The 25,053-nt window shown below is 37.9% G+C and overlaps 1 protein-coding gene across 14 annotated transcripts in view; it reads right to left on the minus strand.

Annotated features, from left to right (window-relative positions):
• MECOM (MDS1 and EVI1 complex locus) overlaps nucleotides 1-25,053 on the minus strand; it is a 550,693-nt gene that overhangs the window by 49,731 nt on the left and 475,909 nt on the right. For 9 of the 14 annotated variants that reach the window (XM_045850976.1, XM_045850966.1, XM_045850964.1 and 6 more), the window contains one exon: nucleotides 8,060-8,194. In XM_045850976.1, coding sequence (XP_045706932.1) covers nucleotides 8,060-8,194 — 135 coding nt within the window. Of the gene's footprint in view, nucleotides 1-8,059; nucleotides 8,195-9,339; nucleotides 9,364-10,195; nucleotides 10,357-10,760; nucleotides 10,850-11,003; nucleotides 11,782-25,053 lie in introns of those variants that run through there. The other 5 variants (XM_045850970.1, XM_045850973.1, XM_045850974.1 and 2 more) reach the window with 5 other exon arrangements.

A 25,053-nucleotide genomic window follows, 5' to 3' on the forward strand; every position in this document is an offset into this window, starting at 1 on the left:
GAAACTTTTGAAAGTTGAGGTGGTCATTTCATTTTGTTCCAGAAAAAAATTTCCCCAATGTCTTGCTAGACTCCTTTTATTTTGCAGAAAGTTATAATTTTATTTAAGTATAGATATTATATCTGTATCTCTGGATACCTGAATTTATAAGAATAAATATTTATAGTAAATGTTTTAATAGATCTTTTTGTACTTTTAAAAATATTTTTCTAATATAGCATACCAGTGAAATTTCTTACTATTTTTTAAATTCTAAGTCATTCAGACATTGGAAAATAAAACTAGAAATCCTTTAAAATTGTTCACGTTTACTACTGGTAAGAGTCACAAACTCAGGCATAAGTATAAAATTATTAACATGTACAGGAATTTCTCTGAATATAATTATTATACTTAATTTATTTTAATTCAACTTGAAACCAGTTTCAAATGCCAAAAGAATATCAATTCAGTTAGTATTCATTAGGCTAAGCTAGAGATAAGAAGCAGTGGTGAAGAGAATGTGGTTTAGCAACTTCCAGACTTCCAAAAGGTGTATTTTCATACAATGTTACATGTTAGTATACATGTGCCAGAATATTTCCTATGTGACATGTAAATGTGGCAAACTACATGTCCTGGGAAATTTTAAATTTGCATAAAATATTAGCAACCTCATATTTTATATATTAGTATAATTGAGTGTTTAATGGCACATAATGGATTCTGATTATATATCATGTAAGTTATATGTAATTATATACATGTAGCTGAAATCAGAGTTAAACATATTTTATTGAATTTCCATTTTCTTTTGTTATTTTTAAGTGCAAGGGGATAGCCACTAAGGAAAGGACGTACACTTATAAGCATTCTGATAGGAGAGTTAACAGGCTATAAAAGTTTTTCAGACTTTGCTTTATATTGTCAGGGACTGTGTTCAACGTGATCCTACATCAGATTGATTATTTATAAATACATTTGTATTTATAAATGGTAATAATGTGGGTTCATGTTGATTATCCCATAAAATAGAAAAATCTAGGATCTCTCAGACCCGCCTTCTGTCCAGTTTGCTATGCTTGGATTGATTTAGCGTATTATGTTTGTACTATTGAGACAGAAGAAAAATTCAGTGCACAAGAGGGAAAACAAGAAAGACAGAAAACACATCATCTACTTTTACAAAGATGAACAAGGCTTCATTGTTACAAATCCCTGTTTATTTTTCCTGGTCAAGCACTGGAAGTTTTATTTATGCTTAATAGACTGCATTTGGCATGTCTAAAAATGACAGAAGTGTGAATTATGAATGACCTTCCACCTATTCAGGAAGTTGTAATAATTGAAATAATAGAGAAATGTACTCCCTGCAAAATCTGGACTGAGAGACAACTTCTTCAGACTATTGCTATCTTCCCACTTTTAAGATGACAATTCACTTCTTCCTCTTTCAGCTCCCAACATTCAGCCTGATTGCTTTATATTCTGTAGCTTGACTGAAATTACCAGTCAGAAGACTAGGAAAAACTGAATGGAACTTTAACATTTGGAGGTCAGGTGGGAGGGGAGGTAGGTGACAGTTTGCATATATGAACAAAGTCAACATTTGATATGAACACCTGTCAGTCTTGGTGCTGCAGAGAGGTACCACCAACTCTACAGAGAAAATGTGCGCCCATACTCTGGCTTTGGGAAACATAGTCTGGAGCCCTGATGTGCCCATAGCAATGTGGGAAAACCCAATTCCGAAGGGCAGATGTGATGTCAACTTTTTAGCCTCTAGAAGAAAGACCCTATTATATATTCTGAGCCTAATTAGTAAGAGATAACAAGAAGTGTTTTCAGCAGACAGAGAGATTGATGACAGAATGTAAAGATAGTTGTGCAACAGAATGGGAGCTTTATCATGTCCAAGCTTCATCAAAGCAAACCATCCTTAGTATCCTTAGTTTCTCCAAAGAGATGCTATCATATACTTTTCTTTAGAGTGACAATCTAAACTGGGAAATACCAGATATTAACTGCTTCCAGAATGAAAAATGTGTAGCCACTGGTTGCTTTCAGGACAAAAACATTCATGGAGAAGTTTTCCCCCCACATTTTCAGCTCTTTATTAATAACATGAAGAGAATGCCTAGTATAATTTATTAGATGAAATAAAACAGATAGAATTGACTGTTGGTCCCAGTTTGCATAAATAGGGCAAGTGATAACGGTCCTTTATTATACCTGGAGCCTACAGTATAGCCAGCCTGAAAGCCACGCAAGTGGTCCCTTTAAGTAACCTCTAAGGATTTCTCTACAGACTCCACAGGAAATATCCTTAGCCACCTGTCTTTAATGTGGCCATTTTATTTCCCTTTTTGAGAAACTGGTCATTCTGGATGGTTTCAAAACATTTGGGAAGAGTCCCATCATCACATGGTAAGGAAGCTAAAAAATCATCTTTGGGTTTTTTACAGGGCTGGAGGTGTTCCTTGTGTCCTTGACCAGCATGTTTTCCTCCTTGATGGCTTGTAGTGCATTCTGAGGACAGTTTTTTGGCACCATTCCAGAAGTAGCTGAAGTCTAGTATGGGTGTGAGGCTTTGAGATCTTCCCGAATGAATGGTGGTGTATACTGTGCAAACACTAATTACCAGTAGTTAAAATGTGCACAGAATATTTTAGGTTATCATACTTTCCATTTATGTGGCCTGAGAATCTTAGTAACATTCCTAGTCTGTGCAGTATTATGGCAATGCAGTGTCCTGGGCATTATTACATTAGGGAAACTTTTGGTGAAGAGGGGAGGAGTGCTGTTTGTTTTATCATGTAAATATCAAATGGCAAAGTATGTCAGACAGTTTCATCTTCGAGTGAAAGAAGTAAATTATCAGCCAAACAACATCCCCCCAAAGTCAGCTTGGGCATCATTCACAAAGCCAGTCCCTGGGTATGGCCAGCTGGCATTCATCTTAAAACAGCAGAGCATAACTTTGGTATAAAAGTGGAACTTGACTTAAAAGCAAAGCAAAGAAAATGCCCAAAGCCAATAATAATTTTGACATCAAAAGAGGTCATTGAAAATGTGGACAGAAATCCTTGTAAAGGAAGAGCACATTAACAAATTACCTGACAGTCTACGCAAACATTTTGTGTGTGTGTGTGTGTGTGTGTGTGTGTGTGTGTGTGTATTTTTTGAAGTGGAAAAAGCTAACAAATTACATTTTACTTTTTACATGGCTTGTATTCCCTTCTTTTTTGCATTAATTGCATTAATTGAATGATTCAGGAAAATATTTTTTTCTCAGTGAAAAGCCAAAGAAAATAACTTGATAATTGAGCCCATAATAGGCCTGCAATAACAATATGACTCTAGTGTCACAGCCCTCCAATACAACCACTGACGTGGCCTGAAGGAGAGCGAAAGCGGGTGTGCCAATTCAGCCAGGATCGTCCTGGAAGCAGTTAAAACTTTATAAGGTAAAGCACAAACGAGAACAATGCCTGTCCCAACTGAAAACACCATAGAACCTTGCTGCTGTTCATTAACCACAGGAGAGCTGGCAGAACCTCCTACGTGAACTCCAACCTGGCATGCTCTGAGGGGCACTCACTCTTCTATATCCTGTTTCTTCAAAATATATATATCAGGCATTAAGATAGTCTCTTATCAACACATTTCTTTCTATTCAGAGTGAAAAGCAGGCTTCTTTTATTCAACTTACTAAATGCCAACTGTCAAGGGCCCATTTAAAAATGAAAGGACTTATCACCTTGTGTAAATGACAAGATTAATAATGTCTTGGGTTTCTGAGAACTTTATTCCACTTGTAGACCATGTTAGGGCAGGCCAGGAGTTTGAATGAAATCATGTTCCTTCCCATGATACAGAATATATACACATATAGAAAATGTTACCCCAAAACACACACCCAGGTCATTCCAATTATCATGAGTGGAAAGGCAGGTCTTGTTTCAGTCTAAAAAGTCAACTTAAATGAATTGTAAGTGATCTGTCTGATTACAACCAATTTGGTCTCATGAAGAAGTATTAAAGGAAAACTTCTATCAAGAGAGCTATTCCATAAGTACACAAAACTTAGGAACATATCGTAAATGAGAACTGGCATTGTTTGAGATGGACAGGGAGTCCAAGGGTCACCTTGCCTTCGATTTAGGGGAAGGGTATAGAAACATGAAGGTATGAGGAAACTCATCAAAGAATGGAGAGAGAGGCAGGAGCAGGGTGTCACCAAATCTAAAGCAATGTGCTACATCCACCACTCAAAATGCTTGGTAAAAAAAGTAAGCTATCTATAAGACATCTATGGAAAGGACATCAAAATATTCAGGAAAAAAAATATCTCAGTGAATCATCTAGATGTTTAGCCTACTTCACCTTTAACACATGGGCACTTCCAGATGTAAATAAAGTCTCTGAATAATTAATAAACCACTTTCCAGCCTTTTCTGCACCTTTGGTCCTCCTGAAGACCTATCCTGGAAACCGCTTTCGTCATCCAACTCTCTGCCTTTGCTCTTGCCCTGCATACCTTTCACTGCCAGCTCTTGCTCCTGAAAGCAACCAGGGACAATTTCAGATTGCTACGTGTAAAAATATGGAAGCATGGTCCGTTTCAGTATAAATTTCCAGCTATCCACTGTGCAACAAGCAGTATAGTTATTAGCACTGTAGAGACACTTTAAGGAATAAGGGGAAAATTCATTAGGACTTCAAGGATAAAAGTGTTTTTAAATGCATCTGCTATTTTATGACTTGAGTGTGACTGTGGTCTTAATTTACTAGTATCTTTGGTGTGGCCCTCTGTTACAAAGATAAATTATTATAGTTAATACAATCCTTTCAGATATCAGTCAGGAGCTGAAGCTACCTTGAAATTATGGTTTAGCAGTTAGGCCAGTATTTTCAGAATTCCTATCTCTAAAAACATCACTGCAGCAATTTTAAAAACATGAAATGAAAGAGATCTAAAAACAATAATTAGTCTTTCTAGGCAGTATTGTCAAGAAAAGAAAACTTCCACAAAGCTAATTTTGGTTTGAAAAAAATGTGAAATAAAATAACTCACAGGAGTCTACTGGAAAATTTTAACTCAGAAAACTCCCCTCTAACAAAATCTTGTAGAGGGATATTAGAAAAATGTTAATTGAATGGCCTTTGTTTTTATGATACAAAATAGATTACATCTTTTATCAACTTTACTTGAAAATCAAAATCCATGCTGTTTCTAAGTACTTCTCTACCCCCAAACAATTCAAATATGGGTTTTATCTAGTACACGTTTCAACTGTCCCACTATTACAAAACTGCATTATCACCTTAACAAACACATTTATTCTCTTTTGAAGAACTCCTCCACATTATTTTTACAGCTATTTTTTCTAATTTTGATGGAATAACTGACCTAAACTGATTCAACTTGATCGTTAATGCTGGAATTTGTTAAAATCTGTCTATCTTTGCAAAGTAAACTCTAATTTACATCCTCTTGTTTTGTTCTGGATCCTCGCTTCCCATCTTTTATAGATAGCCTAATTATTACAATGGTTAGACTGCAGTTGAAAGGTTCACCGAAATTCTTCCTTCTCACAGTCGTGTTGTTAAAATCCATTTTACAAATTTGAATTCTATCTAAGAATCAGAGCAAGAGAAACACTTTTTACAATTTCTTGTAGAGTGCTTCGTCTGCTTTGCTGTCATGCAGGTGGGTTGATATTGTTCATGTTTAATAATTACTCCTGATCCAGGGTCTTTCTTTACCTTTGGATATTAAATAATATCTCACACAATAGAGGTGTCCCTTACGTGATGAGTCGTGCTTATTCACCATTTGGCAGGTCCTATTCCTCGTGGGAAAGAGAGCGAAAAATAGACCCAGAGAATCTCTTTAGTCAGCTCTTTTATCATTGTACCTAGTCCAATATTCACATTTCAAAGCTGTCGGGAATTACTCGTCTTAATTGGCTTTTAGAAATACCCATACAAGCTTATAGTTGGATCTGTTTATAATATATGCATATACTATTTGGGTGTCTGCTCTCTTTTGTCTTGTCAACTGAGCTGAAGGTGATTGCATGCCTTTATGCCTATCACAGGAATCTGACTTTTACCTCTGACTTTTCTCTTGTTTTTTATGGGTGAATTTACTTGACCATGTAATGTCAATTTCACTATTATGTTATCTGATATACACTCTGTTACCATCTTATGTATCTGTCAGCATAACACATAAGTTTAAAATGAGTACTTACATAATAGGTATGTGTCTAATATTGGCCTTTTATGTTTTTCCTGATTAACCATTTTCCCTGGTTCTTCAGCTCAAAAGAGTAAACATTCCATTTACTAAAGTATGAAACCTGCATATTTTCTTATGAAAGCAATGCATTTTACAATGTTTACCTCAAAAGTAACTATGTGAAAATTATAAATGCCTATTCTAAAAAGCAATCTAATTCAGAGTTAGAAGGAGCCAAATAGTTTCCCTTTTTCATGCAGTCAAGATTCCCAATGACAAGAGTATATTTATTATAAAATATTAGACACATAAATAATAAATGAAAAATGAATTAGGCACAAGTTTGATTCTTCAACCACCTTTTCGGTGATCCTGCAACAGTTTTATCTGTCTACGGAAATAGCTCCTACTGTCCATATGGATGGATGGCAAATCACTATTATGATATAATTATATTATTTCATCTTACAGCTGCCTTTTGAGCTCCTTCAGTTCCTTTCTTAGGAGACATAACATAAACAGTTCACTCATGTGCAACACCTATGTATCTCCCACACCCACAAATAGTGGGTGCTCAAAAATGTTTGCTGTTGGTGGTGAGAGTAACTCATATGACAGACTTGGGATATTTTCTGCTCACAATCAATAGCTAATTTAATAATATTTTCCTTTGTCAATAATGCCTCTTGTTTTCTTATGGCAAAGGGAAAAGAACAATTGATTAGTTCATTATTTTTGATATATGTTGAAGATTTTTAAATGATTCCCATTTAAACCTAATTTTACAATTTACTACCTCTTATACAGTGTAATCAGTAAAAATTATCTGATGGCTGGGAAAATGCCAAAAAATAATCTCATAAAGATGATTGAAATAGATCCTTAGACTATATGACACTAGCATTACTTAACAGCTTTCAATTGAAAACATTTAATTTAAACTTTTCTTTTTCTTGGTGGTGATCTTCATAGTAGATTTCCCAAGCAACTATTTCAAAGTGGTCTTTAAAACATAATTTGATTTAGGTAATCATTGGGTTAAAAGTTATAAATAATGATAACATAATTAAATTCTAACTGAAAAATGTGTATAAAACAAAAATTAACAGGCTGAACTTCTTGTTGTTTTAGGTATTGTCATACTCAGTTACAAGATTCATAACCTAACTTTATTGAGTGCAAAATATGTTTTATGATATTTTCATGATCTTATTTCACAGTTATTATTATTAAAGTTAAGATCACTGTATGGGCCTCTATAAAGCAATTTCCAGCAGTGATATTTTTAAAAAGAGTGCTTTGATTAATCTAAAAGTGTTTCTCACTTATAATTAGGCAAATCAATATAAATGCTCAAGCAGATAATTTCACACATAGATCATACAGATATATCTACCTACCATTTCTAATAAGTCTATATAATATTTCAAGTATATCACTTCCAATTTCTGCATAAATTCACAAAGTGTTCTTGATTAGCTCAGTACTTTCTATGAATGTCTCCCTGTTATAATGGTAAAGAATAAAAGGTAAGGAACAGCTAGCAACAATTAGTATTCAGTTTTCAAATCATTCAATCACACTCAGAAAATGAGAGCATTTATGAAGTTTATGGTACAAAGTGAATTAACTACCTAAAAAAAAGTAGTAGTAAAAGAAAATAATACTGAAAATGACTTTATTCTGCATCTTACTTATATTTGTGCATTACCTTTCACCATATCAGCATACAGGCCACAAGGGTCTATTGCAGCTCATTGTTATTTTTATTCTTCAGGCTTCACTGATACTTTAGTGTTCTCAGAGAAAGACAAGAAAATCTTTACAACATACCTGATCATTTATCTGGCATGCAACGAGGTTGTGCTGATCATAACAGCCAGCGAACCTGATGTACTTGAGCCAGCTTCCTACATCTGGTTCACTAGCATCTATGCAGAACTTCACATTGCAAAACTCATCTAAGATCTAAAAGGAAGAAGATGAGAACAATCAATTTCTACCTCAGTTCATTCATTAAAATGGTTAACTACTTGAAAGTATTTTATTCAAATGTATATTCCTCCTTTTAATCTTTAAAAAAGTCAGCATGAATATTAATAAGGAGGAACATTATCTTAAAAGTGGCAAAGTACTGCTTTTTTAAAGGAATGAAGCAATGGTGAATTATTACAGAAACATTTATTAGTTTTTAAAAATGCTTGTTTCCTTGTTATGCATGAATGAATGCTATTGACTTAATTTTACCCAATGTGATTTTACAAAAAATATCATTGAACAGTGTACAGTAATATAATATTTCTAAACCAAGTCAATATTTTAGGTTCAGATAGTCTTCCATGCACTTTTACGTTTTGACATTAAATGAATTCAATTTAAAAACTTTAATCTAAATATTATTAAATTCATTTTCAGCTTTCATTTCACTACCATGAAATCACATCCTTAATTGAAGAAGGTAGTAAGACTTGAATCATAGATGCATCTGACCAAACTAAAGAAAAGCAAATGAAAGCAAATGATTGGTAAACACTCATGCAAAATATGGCAACTTAATGTTTTAGTTAACACATGTCAATGCATATTTCAGTTTTACCTTTAATAAGCAAAATAACAAAACTGGCTTGTGAACAAGTAAAAAATATATAAGAATATTGTAGTAAATTGTCATCATTGTACATGGTTGTGTACGGTTATTTTTCATGAGATTTTTACATTCAGCCTAAATACTAAGCATTACTTAGGACACCTATTAAACAAAAAGTGAAATGGGAAACATCCATTTTTAAGGTTTTGCATACTTAAACAAAACTATTCTGATTCACTAGCAGCAATAATGTTTAAAGTTGCAGAGTTGTTGACCTGATGGTGAATAACTAGAAAGGCTGGTAATTCTCATGTCAATCAGTTAATGCAAACTTGAGGAAGTTTCCTATCAAAGACTAAACAATACAGTCTAGAACAAAAATTAATGAATTAAATAATCCCACAGTACTCTGCTGTATCTATACCTACATAAAAGTTAAAACCAAACTCTTGTATATACAGACTAAAAGCAATTTTGCATAGAATTCAGGTAATCACCCAGTTGCAGATTCAAGTCATTAACTCACCACAAACTTCAAGAAGAAGCCCAGTGCTCTGAGGGCTCTAGTCAAGAGGCATTATGAATAAGCCTTTGGCCATGAGGCAATTAAAGGGCAATAAGTAGTCCCACAATTTATAAAAGAAAAATCGGAACAGAAGATAGGGATAATAATTGCTATACACACACGCACACCTCAGCAAGTCTTTTCCAAAGACGCTTCATCACACTAAAAACAGCAAAACGTCCACATGGAACACTCCCTCTAGTAAGGGCAGATTTTTAACAATTTCCTATTATAACATTACAAACTTTAAGTTGTTTTTCTTCAACTCTCAATGCTGAGTAACTCAAGTGGCAACTTGAGACTCCCTCCTCCTCAGATTTCTGGAAGGACCATAAATAACAGTAGTAATACACATTTTTAAAATAGTAAGAAGTTTGGTTGTTGTTTGGTTTGGTTTTTGGTTTGTTTGGTTTCTAGTAGATCTTTTGTTGTTTGTTTTCTTGACTAGCAAAAAAAAAGCAGCTCTACTGACATACTAGAGAAATATTTAATGAAGGAAATAGGGTGAAGTCAGTGAAATGCAACACCAGTTCCATTTCATATTTGTAGAAGACATGGAAAACTTGTTAATTTCAAAGTCAAGAATCATCTATCCCCTTAGTTTTCCAGTATTCCCTTTTGCGGGGGAAGGGAGTTGAGTATTGCACATACTACACATAAAAATTCTAGGTGTAATTTTATTCCGTGTTAACATTATTGCCATTGCCACTGTCAACAGTGAAATTAATTTAAAAACAGGTTCATTTCCAAAGAATGTCTTTTCATATATATGTTACATGATTATTCAAATATTTCACCAACATATTAACTTTCTTACCCTCAATATTCTTGCCCCAAGACAAAAGCTTAACTTTTTCCAGAAACGTATCCCCCCTGGGTGAATTATTTACTTTTGATTTGCTAGCAGAACTGCATTTGTCTCCCCAATGTCTTAATCGTCTCAGAAATCTCTAATAAAATAAAGTAACAGCACATCTTCCGTCATTTCACCTAACACACTCCTGTATTTTTAAAAGCTTCCAAGTTCCAGAGATAGCTTAAAAAAAAAAAAAAAAAGAATTCCCTTTAGGTGGACTTTAGAGAAAGGCCCTTTCAAAACCCAACAGCAAAAGAAGAAAAAAAAAAAAAACCCACAATCTAGCCAAAGGGTCCGAATGTGACTTTCTCGCGAAGCAGCACACGACGTTGGACAGCAAAGCTGTTACTTGGCAAGGTGGAACTCGGCCGAAAGCCGCTCCAAAGTCGCGTGGCCGGTGCCAGGAATTCAGATTTTGGCAACCCCACCTTCTGCGTCCCAGATACCAACGGACAGACACACGGAGGGAGGGGAAACAGGAGAAGAACGCGAGGAAAAGAGGCCGACAGCCGGCAGAGAGACCCACCGAAGGCCGGACGACCCACCCCGGAGACGCGTCCAGACCGCACCGTTCCACAGGAGGAACAAGGAAATCACCAGTCCCGGCAGCGTAGATAAGCAGCAGGGCTCCGCGAGACTGCGGGCAAGTAGGAAAAGAAGGCTGGGGGGCGGGGGGCGCCCGGGAGAAGGGGTGCCAAGGCAGGAAACTGTCCGAAGTTACAAACTATGCACATCGCCAACACTTTTTTTTTTTAGTGAGTTCTCTTACCTTAAGATTTCTATGGCCTCAACTCAGCAATAAAAGGCAATCACAGAAGAATTAAAACAAACAAAATAAAATAATCAGCAGCCCCCAGTTTTCCTGCACGACAATCCTTTCAAATGATCCCGAGCCACATTTCAAGAGGTTAAAAAAAAAAAAAAGCCTCGAGTCTCGATTTCCGAAAGGGTTTCTGATAACTTTGTCCGTTTCTAGGATCTTGCCAGGACCACGCGTTTCAGATTTATTGTCCGCCAACAGTGTATTTTTGAAACCAGAAAAGCAGTCTCCTCTCTTCTGAGTGACCCAGGTTTGGGGAGTTTTGGCTTTTTCCCCCTTCCTAAAAGAGCTCGGAGCTATTCCTTCTGGTTCACATCACCTCCCTCTTTTCTCACTTTCTCTTGCTCTTATCAGCCCGATGTGTAATGAAAGTTATCTGAAACCCACTAAAACTTCTTCCACTTCTCTCTCTCAGTTCCAAAGGTGGGGAGGGGGGAACCGGCAGGAGGAGGAGAGTTTGAAAAGGTGGGGGGCCTGGGGAGGCAAGGGGAGCTCTGGCCCCCTTTTAGATCCTCCGCAGCTCCTTCCCCGTCCTAGACCCTCACGGGATCGTCCCCTTTCGCAACTCCAAGCTCAGCCGCTGGGTTTCTGTTTCATGAACTGTCTCTTTAAAGAGGATCTGCTCGGCCATCCAGAAAGAACCCGGGGCGAGGGAGAAAGGGAGCTATCTCCCGCCGCCCAGAGTGATCGGAAGCCAGACGAGCTCCTCTTTCAGTAATTTTTAAAGTGACAGCAACCTCCTCTGGCGGGAGAGGTCACAAAAAGGTCGCCAAGACCTAAGTCCTATAGGGACAGACTGATTATGGATGCACCATTCCCCTTAAACATGTAGATTTCTGTGGGTAAACAACCAATGGGGAGATCTCGCCAATCTCCCAAGGCAGGATTTCTTTCCCCAGGGAAATATCCTCTGTTTCAATGTCCTGAAAGCACAAGTGTAAGAGTGAGTGAGTGAGTGAGTGAGTGTGTGTGTGTGTTGGAGGGATGGGGGATGGGAGTGATGGGGTGAAGTGCTTTCGGGACTGTGAGGATGTGTGCTCGGAGGCTGGGGGTGGGGCGCTGGAGGAGCAAAGATGAGGTTTCGGGTAAAAAGGACGCCCACTCAGGCTAAACAAAATTAGTTTAGAAATTTTCAGAAAACAGCACCCTAAGAGAGAAAAGTTGACATGTACATTTCCAGTTTTCTAAGCACCTTTTTATATTATTGAAATTCATACTAATTTATTTCCTTTATTATTATAGTTAGGTCAGCAGAAGAGCATGCCACTCTTTTCAAATCATGTTTTTCTTAGGATGAATTTAAAAATCTGAAATATTATTCACATATAATCTGCCCAAATGACGTATTATAGACTTACAGAGATTGACGATTATTTGGTGAGTTTTTGCCATATTCTTTGATACACTAATTTAAAACACCACAAACGCCGAGAAATGAAATTAAGCAATTTGACAACTCATTATTTTTAAACTTTTAACATTCTAATTGTTACTACTTTTGGTGATCCGGTGATTAATAAATTTCTAATATATATGGTCAATTTTTATCAACACATTTCAGAAACTGCACTGGTCGAAAGAATATAGGGAATGTTTGGCAAAATAAAAGGGTCTGTGGATTTACTTTAGCCAACCTTGCAAAATTAAGTAAATCCCGTCGGTTAAATGGAAATAACGCTTTTTATCACAAATCTCCATTCATAAAAACAAATGGACAAAATCCAACTTCTCAGTTCAACAATGGAAAGTTAAGCAAAGTAAAGAAGTCAAGCGACTCTGGCAGGGGAGGGGTGGAAGGAGAGGGGATGGAAAGGGCTTATGTTAAACTTTATCTGCAAAGGGGGCCAGGTCTTTTTATTTTCTCCAAGTGCACATAGATATGTAAATCTAGTAAATCTCTATTTCCCCAAAAATGATGATTTAAAAACAAAAATAGTAACAAAAAGGAGGGATGTGGGAGAGAGAAAATGACAAGAGGTGGTGACTAATTCGTTTCGGTGGCCTGTTATCTATGACATTGAACTGTTATTTCAGATAATGGCCATTGTTTGAGGGGAAATCGCATAGCAGTGGTAGGTAAGACAGGAAAAATCCTTTGTAAATAACCTAAAACCCGGTCAGATATTCCCATAGAGTTCGGTGCTTGAGAACCTTTAAGAGCCCCCGGTTTGTTGCCATTGATTTCCTGCCCTTCCTCAACTTGCCCATTGTCAGACCACCACCCCCCTTTTTTTTTAATTTAGCCATAAATTGGACCGGCTCGAGCTATGAGCTGTTCTATTTTCTTCCTGTCAGGATGAGGGATTTGTTTTATGATGCATTGTGTATTAAATACAAGTAATCTGGTGAACCGATTGCTTCAGACAGTGCGGCCTGATCAGGGGGCCTGAGAGCTTAGCGCCCCAATCCTCCTTCCCAGCCCCACAGCCCCCACCTCCTTGCCCTTTACAAAGCTGCTCTGAGAAGGAAGAAACGTCGGTGGGTAAACAAAGGTCGTGTAGAATCAGTGTCAGGTCCTGGCTAAATTAGGATTTCGTGGAGAGGGCCTCGGAGTTTTTTCCCTTATATTGGGTTCTGGTGGGGGAGGCGGGGCGACTTTTAAGGTCTGGGTACTTGCAGGTGCAGCATGAAGCCGGTAGATGGCATTGCGCCCCGAATTAAGTCGCCGCGCCTGAGGCTGCAACCACCCAGGTGAACTGGTTGCCTCCCGCCGGCGCCGCCAGCCGGGCTTTGCCCACCGCCTAAACGCGTTCCCGTGCCTCCCCAAGCCTCAAACTGGGATAAGAGCACCCTGCAGTACAGACCCGCAGACACGGACCTGAGCTGAGGCTATTTCTACGTATATGAAATTCTCTATCCCCAGAGCCAAAGGATTTAACACTTTCTTTCTGAGATCTTGGAATAATTATCCAGAGAGATGGGATGGGGAGGGGGTAGCCCCATCATTGTTTTATCATTGTCATCATCATCATTGTCATCACTCTTTTTCTCTACTGAATAACTTGTGAGAAAGACTAAAGGAAATTATCAGAAGGGCAAGACAACCACAAAATGACACACCCCCCCTCCCCCAAACCCCCTCTCCCCTTTGATTATATAATAGTAACTTCATGTAAAGGCAAAATCAACCCATTTTTTCTTGAGGACTCAACTTGATGTTTAAAAATAGGGTCCTGAAATCCTAAAGTAGCTATATTGGCCTTGTTTCTCATGGAAGAAGCCTCTTGCTATTTAAATAGTTAACCCTTCAGGAGAAGACCCTGACCTACTCCGGGATGTGGAGTGAAACAGAAGAGAAGACCTGACTGGAGGGAAAGGTTTTTGCAGGGGGCTTGTTTTTTGCCCCTGGTTAACTGGCTTTCCATCAGGAGAGTTCTAAAATAATAAATACTAGGAGCCAAATACCACCACCAATTCCCTTTATTCCTTGGGATTTCTGGTGAAATCTGTTTACAGTAGTTCCCAGTTACAAATTAATCTGTAAAAGCCGCTGTCTGCTCAGCAGTAATCAGTAACATGCGTGTTCTGCAGTTTTTAGCGCTGCCCTTGAAATGGGCTATTAAAAATAATGGTTTTACTATAATCTCAAACCAGCTTTAATTTGCAAACATGTATCAAGACAGATGATCTAAATATTATTAAGAGGATAGAATGGGAGAACATACTACAACAAATGTATAGCTTTGGGGGAGGCAGAAAATAGAGTGATTTATCAGCAATGTTTAAAAAGAGAATCATATTTTAAAAACATTTTTCCAGGAGGAATGATTGTTTTTTCTGCCCTGTTCTGTTAATTGTTGTTTACCAGGAAAAGGGAATTGGAAAATATGGGGTTTGAGTGTGAGTTGATAGATTTTCTGGGAGCCGTAAAGATCCCCCTTTGGCTGATGGCAGGGCTGGGGTGGGAGAGGTTAATGTGTTTTCTTCCTGGTTTGAAAAGGGCATAAACCCTCCTCAGGCCCCTTCCTTCCTCCCCCATCTGGGTGGATTGCAGAATCTTTAAAAGGCTCAAAGATTTCCAATAAGGCCACTGGCTCTGCCTTCATTGTGTAACTGTTTATTTAAAATAAGTCAATATATTAGTTAAAGCAGTAAGAAGTTAGTGCTCCAGTATTCAAGTGATTCCCACAAGACTGTAAGCTGATGCCTCTTTTAAGCCTTAAACTTCATGGTTGTCCCAGAAGTAAAAGTTCTGCTAATGGAGACCCTATGGGCATGGTACATTCCAGCACATCATTAAAGGAAAGAAAAGCAGTCCAGCCAAAGCCAGATGAAATGACTGCACTGTCCACTTTTAATAGGCTTCCTGTGGACAAACAGCCCTGTAACACTCTGCAGAGGACAATATTTAAAAACAAGACAACTTGCTGGCAGTTTTCAATACCATAAAGTTAATAAAGTATGTTCCCATTCACCCTGACATTATGTTTTTAGTTTATAGAGGAAAGCACTTTATAACCTCAGCCTAAGCAGAGTTCCCTTAATTTTGCAGCTTTGGTTTCTTTAGGTGGCTAAACATGCACTGAACTCCAAGCCTGACATTTTTATTTTAACACTCTTTTTTTGTTGTTGTAGCTTTTCAAGGACATACAAGTGCATTTTCACATTTCTCAAGTGCAGTTTTTCATTTGTGGAGATCCTGTTAAATCCTGTTTCATACAGTTCATGTCAAGAAGCATAAAAAATATGAGAAATTGACATTTGGCTGAACAATAACTGCTTGCTAATTAAATTAGCTTCATGTATAGATATTGATGTATGTTTAAAAAGAAAATCGATGCTTCCTTCTGCATGTCAGAATAGGATTTTGTGAAATCTTACCTAACCTAAGATAAGAAAAACATGTCTTTAGGATTCAAGAGGATATAAATATTTCTTCCAACACAGAAACTCGGATTTATCTCTCCATTCTCTTTCCCTCCAATTCTTGATCACCTACAATTTCTTCACTTAAGTTTTTTTTTTTTTTTTAACCTAAGGAATAAGCGTTATGATGAAGTATAACATTTAGGCAAGAGAAACTAGATCAGAAAGCCATGGAATCAAAGGTAATATTTTGTTTGATTTTAACTTCCATCTTTTAATCAAGGGAGTATTTCACAAGCTTGGCCCCCTGAACTTGAAGGTGAATTCTCTGATGCTGATTAGGGAGACCCAGCAAACACCGCCTGGCACAGTTAAGAGTTTACAAACCAACAGGGCTGTGAATGCCTGTAGTCACCAATCCACACATCATCACTGTTCAGGAGAGATATTTCTGATCTCTCTTGATGAACTTTGTCTTTTTTTTTTTTAATGGGGGGGGTTGTTGTTTAAAAAAGAAAAGAGGAAATTAAAGGTAAAAAAAAAGGTAAATAAAAAATTTCCCTTGGTCTGGAAATGGGCCCGACTGAAAGCATGTTAATCTCCACCTCAGTAATTTGGTTCTCCAGGAGAAGACAGAAGCCCTGCTGCTGTGCCCTGCACTTCATAAATCACATCTTTATGTGGACAAGGTCAGGGCACCTAACAGCTCAGACATGGGCCTTTGCAGTGGCTCGAGGATTCAGGCATGTTTACTCTCCTGCTCGGCTCTCCGAGGAGTAGTCCAGCACGCTTCTAATTACTTTTGATTATTTTCATTTGCTGGGGTCAGTCTGGCTTGCCAGGACTGCTGGAGGGTTGATTTCCTACAAATCTTGATGTCTTTGTAGGGCGGTACTATGTGCGTTCCGAATTAGCACCCCGCTCTTACAGCATGAGATCCCTGATAATAGATACTGTGAAATAAAAGTTTCCCCAGTGAACCATTCCCTACTTCCCTTTTTATTAATTAACTACACAGGCATAATTATCTACCTGATCTTTTTCAAAAATGCAGATGGCTTTCTTGACAGTTGAGTCTTTTATTGTATATTTGGCCAGAATGAAAGTAAAAAAAAATTTTTTTCTCCATCAACTTTAAACATTTTTAGTAATGGCTAGCTGTTCTTTGGAAACTAAGATGAAATACTTTGCTGAGACAACAGCTCTAGTGAATAAATTATTATACTCGAAGATTTATTTCCTAAACTCCAATTAAGGGTGCCATATTTAAAAAATTTTGTTGGACTATTTTGATGTATTTCAATCCTAAGCTATTACACTGAGTGGTTATTTTGTGGCTAAAGCACAACAACAAGAAATGTATACCAACCTTAAATAAAAACATTGTGATTAAAAAACTCATATAAAATATAGTAAAATTTTGGTAGGAAGAGGGATAAAATATCACTTTTTTCTGTTCCTTATCCTCCCAAAGTAGATATTAAGAACTCTGATGTGTATGTATTAAAAGATATATTAAAGAAAAAAATGATGAGCAAATAAATGTTCATACAAACTAAGAAACAAATATTCACAAAAAAAATATAACCCATCAATCTGATTGTTTGGACAAAAAGCATTTTTAGAGCACTGAGCAAAATTACTATTATCCTTTATTTTGTAAAAGATAACTTAGATCATGGTTACAGTTAGTCTAAAAAAGCCAAATCCCTCATTCATCCTTTTGATCAAAGAACTAAGGTACTAAATGCTTTTGGAATTAATGGCAACTATATAAGGAATTAATTTTTGATTACTTATTCACTTAAATTAATCTTCTGTCAATCTTTCAAGACAGCATTTAGCACATCTTGCAATAACTCTAGGGTTAGTTTCTTCTCTGAGGCTTTAGAAATGCCATTTAAGAGTACTAATTTAGACTCATACTCTTGTGGTTAAAATTAATTGGAAGACCTTTCTCTCCTCCTGTCTCCACTCCTAGCTGTGTGCCTTTAGATAAGTTGCTTAACATTTGAGTCGGTTTCCATGAAAGTTTCACAATATCAGTCTAATAAGAGTGTTGGGAAAATAAATTGGGGACAATGAGTGTGAACTGCTCTGAGTTCATGGGAACAGGTCAAAATACTATAAGTTTCACAGTATTTGTGTTTGTGTAGTGAGTTAGCACAGACTTACATACACAATAAGGAAGATAGTCTGATCTGTACTTTGGGGAATGGCAAAGTATATGTATTTTTTTATCCTCTTTCTTCCATTCCAATGCCAGTTGCCCTAATCCTTACCCTGACCTGTGGAAGAGAAGAATTTTAAGAAAAATGTTTTTTTTCTCTCAAGCTGTGCTACCCCCAAAGATGTCCGTCTCTGTCTGGCTTGCAGCTGAGTTTGTTCTGTCCCACCCACTGTGTTTTCTGCCAATCAGCAAGAGGGAGAAGTTCTGAGACAGAGGCAAAATACCACTGAGATTCAAGAGCCCTAAAAAGTTGGGTAGGAGGCCACACACACACACACACACACACACAGAACATGATGGGGGCGGGGGCTAGTTTTATGACAGTATTTGCCACCAAGACCAGGGAATTTATTCTCTACAATATGCTCTTGTGGACTTTAAGTGCCAGGATGGCAAGAATTGGGTGTATCTTTTTTGCTCCTATTGCCTAGAGCCTAATATAATGCCAGAAATATAGTAGGTATTCAGTCAATGTTTGTTCAAAAAAATGTATCAGGTCCCTCCTTGATTTTTATGTCCACCTAGTTTGGATGCCTAGCTTAGATGGTTGCTACCTCTTGTCTGAATGATTATAATGGCTTCCTAACAGACCTGGTGACAGGCACTCATCCTCCCACCAGCTTTTGCTGTACACTTAATGCTCCCCAGCACCAGATGCCAATCACTTCCCTGTTCCAAATTCTTCAGGGGGTCCCAGTTGTGTAACAATTCCATATACACTCATTCCATCTTTTTGAATTAAATGAGACAATGCATTCAAATCTCTTAGAATCATGCATGGCACATAGCATATAGTCAATAAAAAAAGAGCTATTATTATTGGTGTTACTCTTTTAATTAGAACCATTTTTGTTCTTCTGCCTGTAATTCATTTTGCCTCGATTATCTTGGACAAAAATCTTATCTGTCCTTCACGTCCCCCCTTTTTTGTGCCCACTGATTCCTACCAACCAGGTTAGAACCTTTTCATACTTCACCTCAAATCATCCGTGCTTATTTCCTGGTTTTTAGCCAGTTTCACCTCAGCTCTCAGTTGTTTCTGAAATGCTCTTGCCCTCCTCAACAGCCAGTGTAAGATTCTTAAGGACAGAATCAAGTTTCATTCACCCTGACATCTTTAGTAACATCTTTTCATAATAAGCTAAATTACCTTTGAACTCGTTGAATTAATTATGGTTATATGTATGAGGAATTGCTACATTTAGTATCCAAAGAAACTGAGCTATTTAACCCTGTTTCCCCTTGGGGATCAACTGATGCACTAATAATTCTCTTTCAGGGAATTTAGAGATAGGAATTCCTGCTTCCCAGGAGGAGTAGCACCTATTGCCTTCCCTCAGTTTCTGTTTCTGTACCGATCATCTGCCCTTTACCTGGCGCCAATCCTGGACAACATTTTGGACTGCTCCCTTCCCTTATCCCCAGTGACCACTCAGTGGCTTGGGCAATCTATTCATCGCTTCCTACAGGGCCTTCCCCTTCGCTCACACTGGCCTAATGGAGGCCCTTGTCATGTTCAGCCTGAATTCTGTGGAATCCGTCCACCAAAAATCAGTCTTCCTGAAATAACAAAGTTATGACAATGTTTTGCTTTAACTAAAAACAAACAAAAAAAGGTACAGAACAAATAAAAAGCATACTAATCCACTAGAAAATAAAGCTGCTAATCCAAAATGCAGTCTCCTCTATAACCTGACATCAAATTGATCTTTCCAGGCTCACTTACTGCGTCTTCCCTCCACACAGATCTTCAGGTCTGGGTAACACCTGTGTTCACGCAGGCCCCTCACTCTCTTATCTCTGATATCCACAGCAGCCAGAATATAAAACAATAGATCCTGGAGGTCCAATAAAGTTCAATTTATCAAGCTGATACAAAGCCCCCTAGGCTCTCTTCTTTGAAATTCTCACAGTACTCACCATTAAAATCACTCACTAGGCAGTCATGGTATTTAGGGTCATTTAGAATATTTCTGTTATCTGCCCATCTGTCTATAAGCTGTTTGCTGGCAAGAAATGCCTGTCACCCCAGCATTTTTTAATCAGTGAATTATCCCCAGGTATTCCCTGGAAACATGTTCTGTGGTCAAATGAAGTAAAGATAGCTCACTCTTGGAGTTGAGCAGTGAACACAAATATAGCATGTGCTGTTAAGACTCTAAAGTCTACGAAGTCCCTCCGAAAAGAAGGCTATCCAGTGTGTTTAGCCTTCTAAACACACAGTTTAGTGGGGCACTAGGCTACAGATAGGCAAATATGCAATGAAATCCCTTTCCGCTTCTACTGAAAGAGCTAAGGGGAGCAATTTTGGAAATAAAGCTTCATGTTACTTTGCATCTGTCTCAGCACAGCACCTAAGCATTACATACTACACTTTTCTCCCAATTGACTATTTTCAACTCTTAGTCAAAAATGTTAACTACAAAATAGTAATAGGTAAACAGAAACAAAATCAAACCTCGATTTTTCATTCAACTTGCAAGCATCTGAAAGGTTTATCAAGTACATAAACCAGGTGGGTTATCAGTAAACTCTAGCCAGTTGCTTCTTGGCCTGTGAACTGTTGTAATTGTACCTGAGTATATGGTATGAAAATGCTCCAAAGGAATGCACACAATCTCATTTCAAAATCACCCCACTCCCTCCTACCCTCTTCCATTGCAAGCCCTTCTAAAACACAGGTTTCACCATAGGCAATATTTACACGCAATGTTTTATATTATTCAGGCTTTTCTTAATAAGTTTTGGCATTATCTAGATAAGTAGTTCCCCAAGAGAAAGAAAAGAACCAAGTCAATCTCAGGCTAAGGATGCCCAAATTAAATGTTTAAGAATTTGCCTTTTCCCCAGTTTTGATATTGGTTTCATGCGTTGTGCCTGCCAGTGGCTGTCTCACTGCTAAACTAAGTGGACGTTAAATCAGATGGCATACGAAATTACAGGAATTTGATCTGCAGATAAACCACAGGCCTTGATGAACTAACATTGTTCCAGATGAATTAACTCATCATCCTGAGGAACAGAACATTTCACAGGAGCAACCACACAATCTTCTCTGTAAAGAGCACTAATGGCTGTGATTAATATGTCATCTATTGAACGTGCTTGCTTCTAACTAAATAGGCATAGACTAAATGAAGTGGGGAGGGATGGTAAGGCAGTTCTGGCCCCAGAATTATTGCTCCGCTCCAAAGCTCTGACAGTGAGTGCTGGTTATGATGCCTCTGTTAAGAAATGATCAATAGGTTACATTCTTATCAAAGATTTAGTAAAACATTTATCTTTATGTTGGAAACACTAAAATTTCATTTTATTATTTCAATGGCCAGAGCCAGAGCCTTTAAAAATAAAAATAAAGTCTCTGTGGAGCTAGAAAAATATGTTACTCTTACGATCCATTTAAAGGGTGTCATATCTTTTGATAGATATTAAATGGTAAAATGTCAAAATATTCCAATAGTAGTTAAAGTACCAATAAAATCTCAGTAGCATTGTGAAAATATGGACATTGATTTCAGCTGTGACTTTAAAAATATCTTTCCATAAATTTTGTTGAGTCAATTCTTTAACTTCAAATAAAATTCTAATATAGCCTGTCTATAAACTCAAGAATTAAGTATTGGTCAATTTCCAAGATGCAGATTCTCAAAGGTATTTGTGTTTTTGGTATGTAGTTCTTGGCTGGAAAACAAACTCAAGCTCGCTAATGTCTGCAGTGCCCTACAACTGGAAGGAAGAGTGCCAGAAACGACTCGAATGGCAATACTTAGAGAGAAAAGGAAAATATTCACGCTGATTCACCATAATGTCTCTCTCCACATGACCTAGACAACCAATTCCCAAATAAACCATTGGACCTAGTCGTGAGATGGAGAAAGTTGAAATTAAGACTGATATGCCTACAGGTTTTAAATTCATGATTTTATGTCTTTCTTACATTGTCTTTCACAAGTTTATATCCCCCTCCCTCACTTCCACTTTTATGAGAGCTAGCAAAATCCAAATGTTCTAAAAAAAAACATCATTCAATGAATCAAATTGGAATGATTCACTAAATACTTTAGCTATGTAACTTGTTGTATTAATTTTGTGGGGCTGTTGTTGCCACTGCAGAAATTATCATAATAAATATTTATCATTCCCTACACATATATTTTTGGTAACCAATGCGGGGTTACTTCAAGAAAGTCATTAAACGTCTTTATAAAATACATTTTGCTAAGTTTTAATCTTGGAAAGCATACTGGAGTTGTAACACATACACATTCAAGTTGCTAATGTTCAACTATTGTGAACAGAAAGAGAGAGAGGGAGAGAAAGACAAAGAGACTATAATCCTTTACCAAGAAAAATGTATGAGATGAAGACATGAATCATCTGTTCCCTCAATAGGAATCAATGTTCAAATGCCCTTTGTACTATGAGTATGATATCATTTGTACTATGAGTACCATACCTTGTGTTTAGTGTGATCCTTGGGTTTAGAGATTTGTATGTTCACATCATGGACCCCTGAATGCAAATGCACCACTTCCTCTGATGCTCATTCCAACACTGGATGGTTTAAGAGTTGAATAAGGAAAATTTCAATTATACTTGATTTTCAAGTACTTGCTTACTGCAGAATCTAAACCCACAGTAAAAGGTAAATTCACTAAATTCCATTTAGGTTTTGAAAAAATACTCCATAGCAGTAAAAAGATAATAATTAAAACAAATAAATTAATGAATCTTCTACCCACAGTATTTGTGGAAGGCCACACAACATCGCTTTTCTAATTCTTCCCTGCCCCCAATAATTCTATTTAATGTGGTCCAGGTGATCCCAGTGGCTCATGACTGACATGGCCCAGCTGTCCAATCACCCACACCTGGGATGTGGTGACAATAGTCCATTTTCACAAATGGCCTGCTTCTTCCAGCCGCCAGCAGGGATGGTGATGGGTTGAATGTGGTAGCCTGCCATAATGAAGGAAGAAGATCTTCTTCTCAAGGCTCAGTAGATCACAGTTTTTCTCTCCAAAAATGTGAAATCACTTGGGCTCATGAGCAGTCAGGCTCGTCTGGTTTCCCACTGACCTGACACCCTCTGCTGTTGGAGCCCTTGGTGAATGGAGGCTGCTTCTGGTTTTGTGATATTGAGAGAGATGCTTAAACGTCTTGAACCTCTCTTTCAATATCTTTAAAATAGTAGTCATGACACCTGTGTCACAGGAAATTATTAGGATTAAACAACAGAAAGAATGCATATGAAGACTTGGTACAATCCCTGGTGTACAGTAGAGACTCGTGAGGAAGAAGACTGGTATAGTGATGAAAAGGACAGACTCTGGAGGATCATAGCCTGGACTTCAATCATAGCCTCTCTGTGTGCCTGATGAGAGAGACGTGCCAACTTGCTATCACCTCCACGCCCTCATCTGCAAATGAGGACAAGGACAGTATTTATCTCTCAGGGCTACTGAGAGGATTAAATCAAACAATCTGTGCTCGGCACTTAGCTCAACGCCTAGCACATAATAAGCACCTAATAAACATTAACTATTATTAAATGGAGTTCTAACTCCATAAAATAGTTGTTACCTCCTATATAAATGCCCTCTACGGTTTATTTGTTTGTTTGTTATTTGTTTTTCATAGACATCCTTACATCAGAAGAGAAACAAACTTTTTTTCTCCGGATTCATCCTCTGGTCACTCAAGCAGCAGTTTGTTTCTGAGAAACAGACATGGAAACATACAGAGCCAGAGGAGAATACCAAAATAAGTGATACGAATGCAAACCCATTACGCCATCTAAGAACCACCGTAGGAACCCCAGTCACTGTGGGGAGAAATATTTCCTAAGAAAGGAATTTTGGGGAGATAGGTAAAAGAAAGCACATGAAGAGAAATTGAAATCTTCATAATTCTATTGGAAGTAATACATTTAAAAAAAAATACCTGAAGAAGAAATTAAGCTTGAACTACATTGTAATCAATATGTGAAGGTAGGCTAGTAAAAGATAACAATTCTTCAAAATGTGAGATAAAAAACAGAAGATGAAACATGTCAGGAAAAGGAAGGGAGACACGCAGACAAAGACGCAGGTGTGAACCCACGGGACCTCAAGTAGAAGCTGTTCCACTGCGGGCATGTAAGTGGGTTCTGTTGGGACCAGAAGTGTGAGTGGGCAGCCACTGAGGGTGGGTCCTCCAGCACCAATCAAATCTTCAGATTACTGTCTCCACTCTCTCAACTGCCACCCAATAAGATCTTGAGCCAGAACTGCCCAGCTGGCTAAGTGGCTCCTGAATTTCTAAACCACAGAAGTGGAGGGCAAAAAAAATGTTTATTGTTGCTTTTAGTCACTAAATATTGGGGCAATTTGTTATGCAGCAATAGATAGTCAATACACCAGCCAAATCCCCAGAGTGGATATGGAGAATTCAGCCTCCCTCCCAGCCTCCTCTGATTATCAGGGAATTCAGACTCCAAGAGGTGTCCTCTGCCCCCACCCCACCCCCGGCCTCCTCACACCCTGCTGTAGCTTAGAGGGGCAGTTTCGCACTCTTCTCCAACACATGCATGTCTCTGGCGCTGCTCAAGAACTGTGGTTCAATAGACTCAGGACACTCCAGGAGCCATTACACTGAGAAGTATTAGTGAATAAAAACGGATACAGTCAAATTATGGAAAGCTTTTTGAAGCCTGTGGGAGTTGAGGAGGTACTGGATTAAAATCAGAAAAAGAAAGTGGTGGTAAGTTTCAGAGTGGTGGCATTCTAACACTGAGATGTCAGGGGTGTGTGTGTCCTGTTTTCAGAGCGTCACATAGCACAACAGACCATGAGGTCTCCATCGGTTTCAGCACTTGTACCGAATTAGGGTTAAGCTGCTTTGTCAATTCAGACCAGTTTTTGCTATTGTTTACAAAACGGCTAAAATGTTGATTTTGGAACACACAAGTGTCCTGCTACACTG

This window comes from Phyllostomus hastatus, unplaced genomic scaffold, assembly GCF_019186645.2.
Source record: "Phyllostomus hastatus isolate PE091 unplaced genomic scaffold, TTU_PhHast_1.1 phas_contig_86, whole genome shotgun sequence".
Lineage (NCBI taxonomy): Eukaryota > Metazoa > Chordata > Mammalia > Chiroptera > Phyllostomidae > Phyllostomus > Phyllostomus hastatus.